This window comes from Asterias amurensis, chromosome 1 (genome assembly GCF_032118995.1).
Source record: "Asterias amurensis chromosome 1, ASM3211899v1".
NCBI classification, from domain to species: domain Eukaryota; kingdom Metazoa; phylum Echinodermata; class Asteroidea; order Forcipulatida; family Asteriidae; genus Asterias; species Asterias amurensis.
This window is the reverse complement of record NC_092648.1, coordinates 23,977,715-23,991,375: the sequence shown is the minus strand read 5'-3', so window position 1 is coordinate 23,991,375 and position 13,661 is coordinate 23,977,715. Positions and strand designations below refer to the sequence as shown.

The 13,661-nt window shown below is 41.3% G+C and overlaps 1 protein-coding gene across 1 annotated transcript; it reads right to left on the bottom strand.

Moving 5' to 3' along the window:
- Window positions 1–208: 208 nt before the first annotated feature.
- LOC139954550 (uncharacterized) lies at window positions 209–10,883 on the bottom strand. Its single transcript, XM_071954401.1, has 2 exons — window positions 9,540–10,883; window positions 209–4,084 (listed from the first exon to the last, which is right to left on the bottom strand). Exons 1-2 carry the CDS (start codon window positions 10,563–10,565, stop codon window positions 2,999–3,001), a joined length of 2,112 nt encoding a protein of 703 aa, XP_071810502.1. The 5' UTR covers window positions 10,566–10,883; the 3' UTR covers window positions 209–2,998.
- Between the last annotated feature and the right edge of the window lie 2,778 nt (window positions 10,884–13,661).

The window sequence follows — 13,661 nt, the reverse complement described above, 5'->3', positions numbered from 1 at the left end:
GCACAAAAAAAAACCCACACCAAACAAACAAACAAACAAACAAACAAACAAACAAACAAACAAACAAACTTACAAACAAACAAACAAACAAACAAACAAACAAACAAACAAACACGAACACGTCCCATCTAAAACCTCAAAAATTACCAAACATTAGCCAAGAGAGTTAAGAAACAAGACCAGTCAGAAACCTCACTGTGATTGGCAATCTCATAGCTCCCTTTATTAATTTATTCTCCGCACCATAGGTGCGACCTGCGCGTACATGCGGCTTGGCTGGCGTGATTATTTTAAAACACACTTTAATTATGCGATACAATTATTATGACAAATATTAGTCTCAAAATTCTTAATTATTGTCAGCTGCTATGTGGTTTACATAATGCCTCTACAGTCCCAGTTGATAGAACTGATAGGGTGTTGACATTTGTTTTCATTATAAATATTACATTAGGGCCTTTGCGTTGAGTTTAATATCAGTCTAACTTTGCCAAACTGGGCGTCTCTTTTTTTCTCAAAGTCCACCCTAATAAAGTAAAATATGTTTATATATATATATATATATATATATATATATCTCTTTGTGTAGCTTTATATTATGATTCTTTATACAAAATTACTACCGGCCTATGTTTTAATCGCAATTATTTTCAAGACTTCAAGGTATATTGGGGCCCTATTGGTATGGACCCCCCCCCTTCCTAAATCCCGCTGACCTTGGTGTTATTATGTGACAACATTTCGTCCGAAGTGCCCCCATTTAATATAAATAAATAAAAGCCTACGCTGAATATTTTACAACATACGTATTTTTTTTGTAAATGCTGCGGGCCAGAGGTTTGTGACAGGCTGTCAGCCGCGAATCGTGTAAAGATTCGACGTTCCTGACGAAATTACCGCGAAAGTCCCCCCCCCCCCGTTTTTTTCTTCTTCTGTCCCAAAAAGTAGACACACCTTTTCAGCCTTTAATCCAGCATGTTTTCTGGGGACACTCAGAAACCAATGTATGATCCTTAAAAGCAGTGGACACTATTGGTAGTTGTCAAAGACTAGCCTTTCACAGTTGGTGTATCTCAACATCTGATAAAATAACAAACCTGTGAAAATTTGAGCTCAATCGGTCATCGAAGTTGCGAGATAATAATGAAAGAAAAACAACCCTTGTCACACGAAGTTGTGTGCGTTTAAATGGTTGATTTCGAGACCTCAAGTTCTAAATCTGAGGTCTCGAAATCAAATTCGTGGAAAATTACTTCTTTCTTGAAAACTATGGCACTTCAGAGGGAGCCGTTTCTCACAATGTTTTAGACAATCAACTTCTCCCCATAAGGTGTAATGCTAATAATTATTTTGAGTATTTACCTATAGTGTCCACTGCCTTTAAAGCCCGGTCACACAGGCCCGATAACGGGAACGAAACCGACAATGAAAACGAGACGATAAAAATGCACGCCCTCGATTGGTTGGATAAACGTGTGTCGCAATTCAACCAATAGAATGCGTTATCGTTATCGTTTTCGTTATCGCTGCAGTGTGCCTGTGCCTTTATACCTTATTTCTACATCCATGCTTTAGGTTATCTTAAATGACTGAGCGCCCTCCCCCGTTGAAGAGCTGTACTCAAAGCCTTGGTTTGACATAAATTAATTAAGAGTGTGTTTCAATTAATAAGGAGATAAGCCCTATCAATAATCTTAGTGTTTTGAGTATTTCGTACACGTTACCATCCACGAATCAATTGAGAATGACACTTTCCCAATCTAAGCAACCACACAATCAATTCGCTTCCGTTGTTTTTATAGCAATACAACAATGCATGTTTACAGCTACACGTTTATTAATTAGGCTTCGCACCTTACTTCACACTGACAGTCATAGAAACATCACCTTGTAATGTGAGCTGATGATGAACACAGAACGGTCATTGTGGAGTGATTGACACTTTGACAAAAGCTGAGCAAGTGTTTCTTAAAGATTTTCAAATGTTGCCCAATTCTTGATCTATCAGATGCCCATAAACATCATAGCTTTCAAATGCAATGAAATTCAGTCGTTAAAGGCATGGACACTATTAGCATTAAAAAATACTTGGTAACGAGCAATGGAGAGCTTTTGAACACATTGTGAGAAACGGCTCCCTCTGAAGTAATGTAGTTTTTGAGAAAGAGGTAATTTCTCACTCAATTAATAGTGAAGGACTTCAGCTGAAGCCTTTAATTGGGCATCTGAAAGCGCACAAATTTGTGGAACAAGGGTCTTTTTCTTTAATTATTCTCCTGCAGTCCAAATTTACGTAGAGTTTTTGTGTGTGTTATTTTATGCATGTTGGTATATAATACACTAGGTGAGAATATGGCCTACTGGTCTTTGGCAATTACAAAAGGTGCCCTGTGCCTTTTACACAAAATATTCGTCGTGGAGTGATTGACACGTTGACAAGAGCTGGATTATTGTGTTCGCTGTGGACAGATGAGGAAAAAACACCAAAGCATGCCAAAAAAATGTTAAATAACTGATTTGGGGTTGAACAAAGAAACAAATTGTTAGAGAAGGATTTGAACCAAAGACCTCCGGATTAATGTGCTAGCGCTCTACTAACTTCTCACTCGTCAATCCTTGCAATAAGTCTGGCAGCAGCATGACTGGGTCAACTTGTACCCTCTATTTTATAGTCTTTTCGGTTTACACTAAATGTTATACCAAATTCGCCTGACATCATCACAGTACATTGGTTGCACCATTTTGGGAGTCCCGGTGTGTTTGTGCATTATGGTTGGTGACGCGCGCGGTAAAACGTGCACTTATATTTTTACTTTTACATGTAATTTAACTACTCTCAAAATGGCAGACCAACGGTGGACTCGACTGTACCCACGTGTGACGTCAGTGCAAGGCAATAGTATTACGGATATCATTGGCCTATACCAAAACATGCAGCTGTAGGTGCAGGGCGCCATCATACGTCTGTGTAGATATTTTACTAGTTCATGTCTACTTTCTACATCGCATTGAGAAATAGTTGTGGCACTCGGTCATGGCTCCATCGTAGAGACTGATGCGGTAGAACTATCTTTGGGTACTTGGCAACAGGATGCAAGGACAGATCGTATTCCAGACCTCTGGCGAAAAACCTGGTCTTCGAACATTGCCCCAAGTTCACTGCTGCAATGCCGTGGCAGTCTACGGAGACCTGGACCAAGCTTTTGCAAGCGAATAAATTCAAGTACTTAAGGGACGACGATTGAGATGGTATAGAGACGCGTGTCAGGGTGTCACACTTCTCAACGCTGAGATGAAATATATTAGGACATGAACTTATAGCCATCTTCAGAGCGTAGTCTGATATTCGGCACCGGTAGAGAACGACCGTGTGAGCTCTGGCCGTGCTTAGCATCAGGGCACCTATAGAGCAATCAAACAGACGTAGGAACCCGATGTGGCGGTTGGCTTGGACAACAAATGAGCGCAAACAAAGGGCGTCGTCACTGCACATGTTCGCTTCAATGTGTTCAATACTGTCACACTGTACCATGACATTACTCAAACCGGGCAACCCCACAAGTGATACCTTGAGAAGGTGGTCGGCTACGATGATGACCTGTCGTAGAGCTGGGAGTTCGATCTCCTCAGCCGTCTGAACCACTCTAAGGTTGGGACATCTCAGTAGCATCCCACTGCATGCAAAGTCACCCTGAATGCAGACTCTCTCCAGACTAGGGCAGCCAATGTGGTCCAAGACCAGCTCGTCACCACAGACGCAGCCCAGCAGGAGATCAGTTAAGAAAGGGTTTTCCAAGAAAAAACTACGGAAGCTTCTTGGGTCTAACAGCGGGCAGCTCCGAATCTCAGCGGTGGTGAGGCGGCCTCCATGGACGGCCAACGTACGGAGGACACCGCTGCCATCTACCTGTAGGGTTCTGAGCTTCCCGGCGTATACTTCTAGATGTTCGTTGGATTCCAGTCCACTGTCGACACGGAGGTACCGCAGGGAAGGGGCACTGATGCTGACGAAGAGAACTGACCATAAGTTGAGAAGATAAATCTTCTGAAGGGAAGAGGAGTGTAAGCGAACTCCATGTAGACCCTGTAAATACAAGAAGAACCATTGGGATAATTATCATGTATTTAATACCTCCACCATCAATATCTTGTGCCACTTTCATCAACGTGTAAACACTTCACCTTGTTATTGATGTGTTATATAAAATACACCAAAGTTTGCCAAGGTCTGTCGGCCCTATACTAACAACCGAAAGCGTAAACCTTGCAGTTTTGTGCTGAAAATAATAACAGTAATCTATTACATTGTGCTCTCCAGGACCAGAAAGTTCGAGGGCACATACCAGGAAAACATTCCATAAGATAATTCGAGAAAAAGTACACCAGAAACAAAGTTTCTGTGAAATTTCATTGACTTTTTGGGCACAACATTAACATATTTATAGACACCTGCATCCATTTATTGCTATACAATCACAGACAGATTTTCGTTTATATAGGGATTGCCTAATGCGCTATGTAAAATACAGATGACTTTAGGAGGATGGCAAATGTTGGATCAATTCTGAAAAGCTTATAAATGAGTAAAAAATACAGACATTTCCATTACTAGACATGCACAAGTCATATTGTTCCACCTGTCCATATTGAAACGGATTTTGTTTCAATCAAAGATTTGGTTTCGTATTTCGATTTGCATTGACAACTTTATGGATGCCGAGAACAAAACAGAAAATGGTTATAAATTATCTTTTCAACCCAACATTTTTCCACCACCACTTGCTGATTCCACATCATCCTATGTCACAAAATGTACCGTCAAATTCTATCCTTTTCGTAAAAATGTGAAAATGCATCTGTAGACGTACAACGATGTAAAAAGAAGCACGGTAAGATTTAAAATACAAAAAGAAAATTCGCACAAAATTATTTTACGTGGGTACATCTTTCACAGGCCAAACTGGGTCCCTAGATTCATACAAAACACAAAATTTGTCTTTTTGTTCCTTGAGTGACGTCAATACAAAACACAAATTTTTGAAATGCTGAATTCTCCCTTGTCCCGGTCCATTTAAACTGGTGAGAATGAATAGAGGCGCTCGCGTGACAACGGGCTTGACACGAGCACATCACAATAATAATCTGAAGTGTTGGATGGGGGCGAATGGGTATAAAATCTGATCTGTCGCCCTGTTTATAATACTCCTGAATTCCCTCATCTCTAAATGTCAACAGTCTCCAAGAAACTTGTAGATGTCTCGCTGTATGCAATTCTCCCCCTATACGAGGTACTAACAATCATGATTCTGTTGCTATTCTGGGTGACAGCGGGCTTGAATGCCCTCTGAAGGTGTTAACGGAGCGCGAAACCGGACCACGAATACAAACTACTCGAAGGCACTCGAGTCAGGGATGCAAGGCTTAGGTTTAAACACGCAATGTCTCTCTTGGGTTTTGCAGTACCCAGAAATCGCTGGATCTCCTTAGGGTAGGGGATGTTCAAACAAACAGATATGACGTCGGTAGGGTTTCACAGGTAGTAGGAGAGGAAGCTTTGATTCACACCACCCCGCAGGATTTATAGGCACGTGTATGTGAAACAGGCTTAAACATTAATAGAGAAGGGACAATTTTGGGGTGGGAAGGGGAATTTATTGGCGTGTGTTTTTGTTTTGTTGTTGGGTTTTTGTTTGTGTACTAAAAAAAATGGACTATTAGGGAAAGGAGGGGGGAAAAATGAATAATAAAGATTAGATTGCAGTTTAAAAAAGGGTACTTTTAACCCCCCCTTTATGCCCCCCCCCAAAAAAAAAAACAAAAAAACAAAACAAACGGAGGGTGGGGAAACAGGAAAGAGAATGATAAAAGGAACAAAAAGAAAGCTGACGATAGGCTAATTACTAATTACAGCGGCGAAAATAAAGTAAAATGTAAGGGGAACATGTATAAGTTCTAATAAGGGGCACCTCTGGATATTTATAACTGCCGATGTGTTTGCATTTTTCTTCAACAAGCCATAGCCTTCTAGTTAGGCCTTTAAAAAAAATTGTAAGAAAATCTGACGGGGAACTTAAAATGAAACTGCTGTAAATCAGAACTAAAAGCCGGGGGCGGAGGTGCACGGGACATAGGAGGCGGGAACACGTGCTCTCTGCCCTGCCCAGGGTCACACCACTGTTATGTGTGACAGTTTACAAAAAAAGAGAAACACAAAAAAAGCAGAAAAAAAACTATAAATGACTGGTTATTAGATAAAATAATAATGTTGAATAAATTAACAGAAATTAATACACGAGGAGGAGAGAGTTGAATTTGCAAAATATACAAACGAAATCTTTGTTTGTTATACTGAGATAGCAACAAACCATAAAACAATTTGGCAACAACCAAGTATAGTAGCAATCGTGAAATTTGTGTTGCACCCATTTTACTTTCTGTTTGAATCCAGGATTCCTGCTTGTAAAGCGAGCATCTTGTAGTATGGCAAGAATTACTCTAACCAGCATTAATCATGTAAGCCATGGAATGTTTCAATAAGTGATGGGGAGAGAATCGGTTTGCGTGCTCGGCATTTCCTTTTTTTAGCAGCCAATCAAAATATTATTACTGTTCTATGTTTTAAGAAGAGGGCAACATCCTGCTCAAAATAGCTCAGTCAGGTCCCTGACCTGCACCGAAGTTCAAAAGACCTCATCGGATTCATTTGAGCACAACTTTGCCGGCTAACTTTGACATTTGATACACCGTGGTATTTTTGTAAATATTTAACCCACGTCTACCCTTTAAAACAAAGAAAAACAACTCTGAATTATTAGTGAAGAAACATTTTCCCGCTCAAATCATGGACGGTTCGCAATGCATTGAAGTGACGAGACTTCGCGCTCAATTTTATTACAATGCAGATTTAGCCGTTGCTATGGATACGGGGGACTGTGATAGAATAAAAACCTCCGTGTTTTTGAAGCTTTATGTTTATGTTGCAGGAATTTACGTGTGTGTGGGGGTAGATGGGCCGCTGGCTCATTAATAAAGCAAGATTTGCACGAGGCTTGTTGCCCTGCGTGATAAAAATCTGTGCGCCATCTTTTATTTGCATGACTGGTTTTGAAGCACGGTGTGTGTCAGTCACAGCGCAGCTGTATTTATTGGGAGTCTGCTGATGTGGGGGTGGGCAGGAAGGGGGGGGGGGTGTCAGGTCTTGTGGTAAATCTGAATCAAAAGGGCAGGAAGGAAATGTTAACTAGACCCTGTCGATACAGCCGGCTTCTATCCAACATATTGAAGTCACGAAAGAAAGGGTCGATGCTATTTTTGTTGACATTAGGATTCTTAATATCACAGGTCTTTATAAGAATTCGGAAATTCAGGACTTTTTTGTCAATGCAAATACCACGGGAATTCGACGCTATTGGAATGGACAGGAAATTCATAGACCTAGTGTATTTTGAATGATTTCATACTTTGAATGCAAAAAGTCTATTGCTATCACAATTTTTCGGCAACAAAAATTATACAGTCGATGCAGCTTTGCTCTAATCCACAAACAACATTGACACAGCTTAAAATCTAACTATTATCGCTTTAATCCAGAGCACCAGACAGCGATTATATTTTTCCCAGAGGGATTGTTAATCAACTGCATTGTTCATTGAAAAATTTAATTCGTGGGGTTAAAAATTGTAAACCATTCCGAATTTTCCTAATTGAAAGCTGCTATTGTTCACACCCGGCTTAGGCTTAAGCTTTATGCCAATGGGCATGTGCTGAGCACAGACAAATCTTGCACACGCGAGAGCTAGGGCCTGTTTTATTAAGCACTAAATCTCACTTGCACAACAAATTATGCTTACCGACCAGCCAAAATACCATGCCCAATGTATCAGTTATGACTGGTATCCTGTTAATTTTTGCTTGGTAGAAAATTGCTAAGCAATTGCTAAGCTATAAAGATTGCTTTATGATTGGATAGGCCTAAATTTCATTGAGCTTTTTAGGCAGAAAATAATGCTGACAAATTTTTGCTCAGCGAATAAAAAAGCAGAAAGCTATCACAATGGTGTGATGTGTTTTGGCTGGTAACCATAATTCTGGTGGACATAATGCTGTTGTGAACGATTGGTCACCTGAAGCGGATATTGACGGGAACTTCTCACGGGGTTTTCCCGCTCCATTTCCCTCCTAAAGATTGGGTTGTGCTGAACATCATCATGAAGTTGGTTACAGTATACAAAGTTATTAAATACAGTGATCATATAGCATAGCGATCAATATTAACTCTATGACAACCGCTGAAAAACCACGTGGTTCACTGAGGAAAGGAATAGGAAGGCAAGTCTATTTTAACAGTATTGAAGGATGATCATACCACTATCAGATATAATACTTTATCTTGACGTGTGTGACATATACTTATTGTACTTTGAGACAAAATATTATCCTAAGGGTTATTTTGTATTTTGTACTATTTTTGACAATTGAGACATTTTTTAAGAACAATTAATACGCGTTCACTTTGTTCTCGGAAACGTCATGATAAACTGTAATAATTGACGTCAAGGGGAAGCTTAGAAGTGGGTGGTTTTTATAACACCCACATTTTCAGATAATGTTCGTACGCTGTTCTTACAATCCATTCATTGCTTTTCTTCCCAATTCCTCTCTGGTGCAAATATGACAAACAATGGAGGAACATTGCTCCTTTAAGTATCAACATTTATATTGAGGCCCCACTCGTAAACATCACGGGGGGGGGGGGGGAGGGGGTGAACAAAATTGTGCACGATTGATAAAAAGTAAAATCCCAACCACCCACTCCCATCCTGCTCCAATCCGCCTCCCCGGATGTTTGAGGATCACGAAGCAGCTTAAATACAATTTAACTAAGCCCCTTCAAAAGCGCGTTCAAATGTTTCTTCTTCTTTTTTAAATCAAAGTTCATATGAAGGTTTTTCTTTCAAGTCTGCAAGTTTTAAAGTGTGCGTGTGAGTAGGTATACACATTCAAACCGAGGACCCATCACACACAAGGACAATGGAGTCCGTGGTTCGGATAAAGGTCCACAGTTGGAAAACGTGTACAAACCAATGTGAGCTGCTGCAAAAGAGTAAAACAAAAGAGGGACAATAGGAGGTCCATATTGAAGGCGTGAAGCTTGGGTGCGGGTCCGTGAGGGTGCGTGTGGGTGTGTGTGGGTGGGTAAGGGGGGGGGGGGCAGGCGGGTTCTATCGGAAAAGCATACAACTTTAGCTGGTGCACTGCAACCATTAATAACCACTCGAGGGGGGCAATGCATACAGTTAACGGGACTCTGATTTTGTGTCATAGCAACCGCCAGATTGGTGAATTCACAATTCCGAGATAATTATATTTTTTTACGGGCTGAACTTTTTCTATAAAGGAAGGAAACTAAATAGCGAGGGTCGGGCACTTTTGAGGGGGAAGAAGAGGGGGCACATAATATACATTATTTATACGATATAGTAGTGTCGGTTATAGCTTTACAACTGTGTAAATATTTTCCACTTAAAAGTTTATTTTACCTCACAGTTGCTGATCGACAGCTTTCTGAGTCGAGGAAGGCAGTTGACCACGCCCCAGACATCTTCCATCTCAACCGGTACAAAGTTCAGACTCAAGACGGTGAGCGTGCTAGCTCTTGCCGCATCCCCAACACTCCTAGCAATCATGCTCCCCTGCAGCATTGCAAAGTCACTCCTCATGTCACAGAGGGGTAAACCTTCATTTATCTTTAGCTTACAGTCTGCCAACTTGGGCAGCGTGTCCAGGAAGCTCCCTACACCCTTGGACGTCACGGCCCAGCATGAGTTGAGAACCACCCGTTTCAGCTCGGGGAAGTTGTCCGCAATCTGGGCTAGGTCTGCATCCGTCAGGCCAAACCCACCGTTGATCTGCAGGTCTTCGAGTTTTGACAGAGGGGCGAGTTGGTCGACCACCCATTTATTCCATAGAATAGGAAGCCGTAGAGTTGTCAACGAGACGAGTTTGGGGATCAAACAGAAAATTGACTCGTACACACGGGAGCCTGTACGCCACGTGAGTTCACGCACGTGGGCTCCGTACACACGGAATATTATGGATACCACGGTGTATTGTAATGAAGAGTAATCTTCCGAACGGACATGGATGCTCCTCCATAGCTTCGGTGTATCTAGAAGTATCTTTCGCCATCTTCGATTGACTAGGGCTAGCAGGGGAAGGGCATCTTCGATGGGGTGCAAGAAGCCGAATATACGGGTGGTTAGCTCCACTGGTAGCTGCTCAAAGTAACACAGGTTGTTGTTGTTGCTGTCTTGCTCGACGTGATTGAGTGTCGTTGGGTAAGGTTCCAACTGCTTGAATTGACAAGCATCAACGGTTGCTAAGACATTGACCAGCCAGTTAGATGCTACCTGGTCGGTATCTGTTTGACCCCCATCTCCGGACGTGTATCCATCCTGTAGTGACCCTTCATCTTCGGATACATCTCGGTCCGTCTCTGCTGCACGGACATCCGGACAAGGCACTTCCAGACATGCACTAGGCGAAGGTTGCGTGAGAGGCAGCATGCCACCATACTAGATGTCCTTCTCGTTTAGTCGCAAATGTCAGAATACTGCATCGACGTTCAGCCATTAACAAGATTGTTCTCTCTCCGCATACTACCGGTTCCTCAACCTGATGTTTAACTCCCCCTGGTCGATAAAAACCCCTCTTTGGCAGTGATTGAGGATGCCAATACCTTGATGTTATAAACACGGCGTAGCTACCTATAGCTTGACCCGACGAATACCCGACTACGGTGGCGAACAGACAGTCCAATGAATTACTAATGTGCTCGTGCTGACGTCACGTATCGAGCAATGACGCAAACAGAGAGATAGAGAGAGAGGCCAACACAAACAGCATTGAAACAGCGGCCATGGTGAACTCATAGCGATACCACAGTGATTGGTACGACCAATGCACGGCTATCTACTGCTGACGAACTGTATAGTCACATGTAAGTGGGCGATATCTACCCACGTCGGTGGACATGCACTATAAAGCCTGCACGTGCAACTGCTCTGAGCTGGTATTTTAAAACAGCTGTTAGTTTGTCTATCATTATTGCAGTATGTAACCTGACAAAATACCATGGCAATCTTTCTGTAAATTATCCCCTTTTGCAGATGTGCGATCAGGTCTTCCGATTAGCATAATTGCCCTTAAAGCATCAGTAGAGGCCAACGGCAACAGCGATTCAAACCGTTAAAGGACAGGGAACTAAGACAAATGTTAAACACCTGCAACTGATACTGATTCAAACCTAATGGATATTAATTGAACGCCGTAGTCATCTATTTATTCATGCATTTATAGCTACAATTACTTTATATACATACATATTCATGTAGGTATATATATATATACAGTTTGATGATTCAGTGTATCGGAAGCGTATATAATCTCTAGATTTATCTCCAATGATAAATTATAGTCCATTTATTTTTTGGATGACCTATAGCAAGACTAATATTCCCCCAGATAATGACAAAAAGGGTTAATAGTATAATGAATATTATTTACAGTCTAATTGGGACTATTTATGTCCATAACGGGTTTCACTTGACTAACGAGGAGACATGTTTTTGTGTACAATGACGACATAACAATTTGTCATCTAAGTATAACCCACAGGATGGGTCTAAAAATGGCAATCACGTGAAGTTGTCTTGCTTGAAAGTCTCTCTCGATATTGAACCACACTGAGTTATAACGGATGCTACGAAAGCGTAGACCATTGTTTGCAGAGCTAAATTTACATCCGGTCGTTTTTGATAAATGAATTTATGACGTAAATAGTGGCATTAGAACGACCCTACAACACGTGTTCACGTGTCGTCTAATAACATAGCACATGGACGAGTCGCACCTGTTGACATTTTCGGAAAAGTGTCGTCATCTTTTTTTTTTCTCGATACAGCTCCAAAGATACATGTTGATTCAAATTAATATCTAAAAACATATGTTTGTGTTGAAATATTAACCAAGGATGGAATTTGACGTATGTGAACATTCCTGATTTTGTATTGTTTGTGGCCGGTTTCCTCCAACATGCTAAAGCAACCTCCCAGATGTTACCATTCAGATTTATCGCACATAGGCTTTCTGATGTGCATCACCAGTACAGGGTTGGACGCACTGTGAAGTACATGTAATATCGAAGTGTTATATAGTACACGCCGTATCTACCAAACAAGGTACTCAAGGCGCTGAGTATATACAAACTTTCAGAAAGATAGGTTATTGCAGTGATGAAATCTGAGACCCAATTATTTAGCACCTTATAAGAGTTTACAATGTGCTACGGCGCATACATCAGTCACAGCCAGGAACACCGGGGCGAACCCCTTCTCTTTTCGATAAGTGCACTGGGTTCTTTTACATGCGTTACACAACACATGGGACCAACGGCTTTACGTCCCATCCGTAGGACGAAGCAATGGTTAAGTGTCTCTCTTAAAGGAACACGTTGCCTTGGATCGGTCGAGTTGGTCTTTGAAAAGCGTTTGTAACCGTTTTTTATAAAATGCATATGGGTAGAAAGATGTTGTAAAAGTAGAATACAATGATCCACACAAACATGCCTCGAAATTGCGTGGTTTTCCTTTTACCTCGTCGACTAACACGTCGGCCATTTATGGGGGTCAAAATTTTGACTCCCATAAATGGCCGACCATGTTAGTTCGCACAGTAGAAGGAAAATTTCGAGGCAAACTTGTGTGGATCATTGTATTCTACTTTTAAAACATCTTTTGAACCATATGCATTTTATAAAAAACGGTTACAAACGCTTTTGTTTTGACCAACTCGTCCGATCCAAGGCAACGTGTTCCTTTAAGGACACAAGTGTCACGGCTGGGGATTCTAACCAACACTCTGCTGATCAGAAACACTAGAGTTTGAATTCGGTGCTCTTAACCGCTCGGCCACGACACTTCCGAATGTATGTTCTTTCTAAAACATTTTCTCCCTTTGGTGCATGCTTTACATCGTCAAAAACATTTTTAGGCTAAAAGGGGATTTTGAGAAAACTTTAAATCAAAGAAAACCCTAAGAAATCATCTGGCTGTGATAACAATTAAGTATAAACAACTTTTTTCAAGCGTCTCCTGCAGATACCACACGTGAGTTGATGAACAGAGCGAATTCATTCAAGCTGTGGAGCATAAAATGGAAATTGAATTGCAGAGTAGGGACAAAACAAAAATTGGATATCGGACTCGTCGTTATCTGAGCTGGTAACCGAGAAAGAAGTGTCTCAATATCTTCGTAAACAATTGTTTGTAGCATCACTACATCGATTTGTTCCAACTTCAAATAACTGCTTCTGGCCTCTGAAACCATCAGCGTCTACTTGGTAACCAAACACTGACACTGCTCTAGAATCGCAAATGTCGTGGGTTCGAATCACACCCGAGTAGAATGACTGTGGTTTTGTTCACAGAGTTCGGGAAAGTACCGAGTATACAGTGCTAATACACATCGGTGTATATAGGTAAAACCTAAATTAATATTCTAACAATATTCTCATAACGAAAATGTACACTTTTTGCCCGCCACCCCCTCACCCAGTGGGCAATCTTTACTAACACGTGATGCCACGTGGCACAATGGTCTAC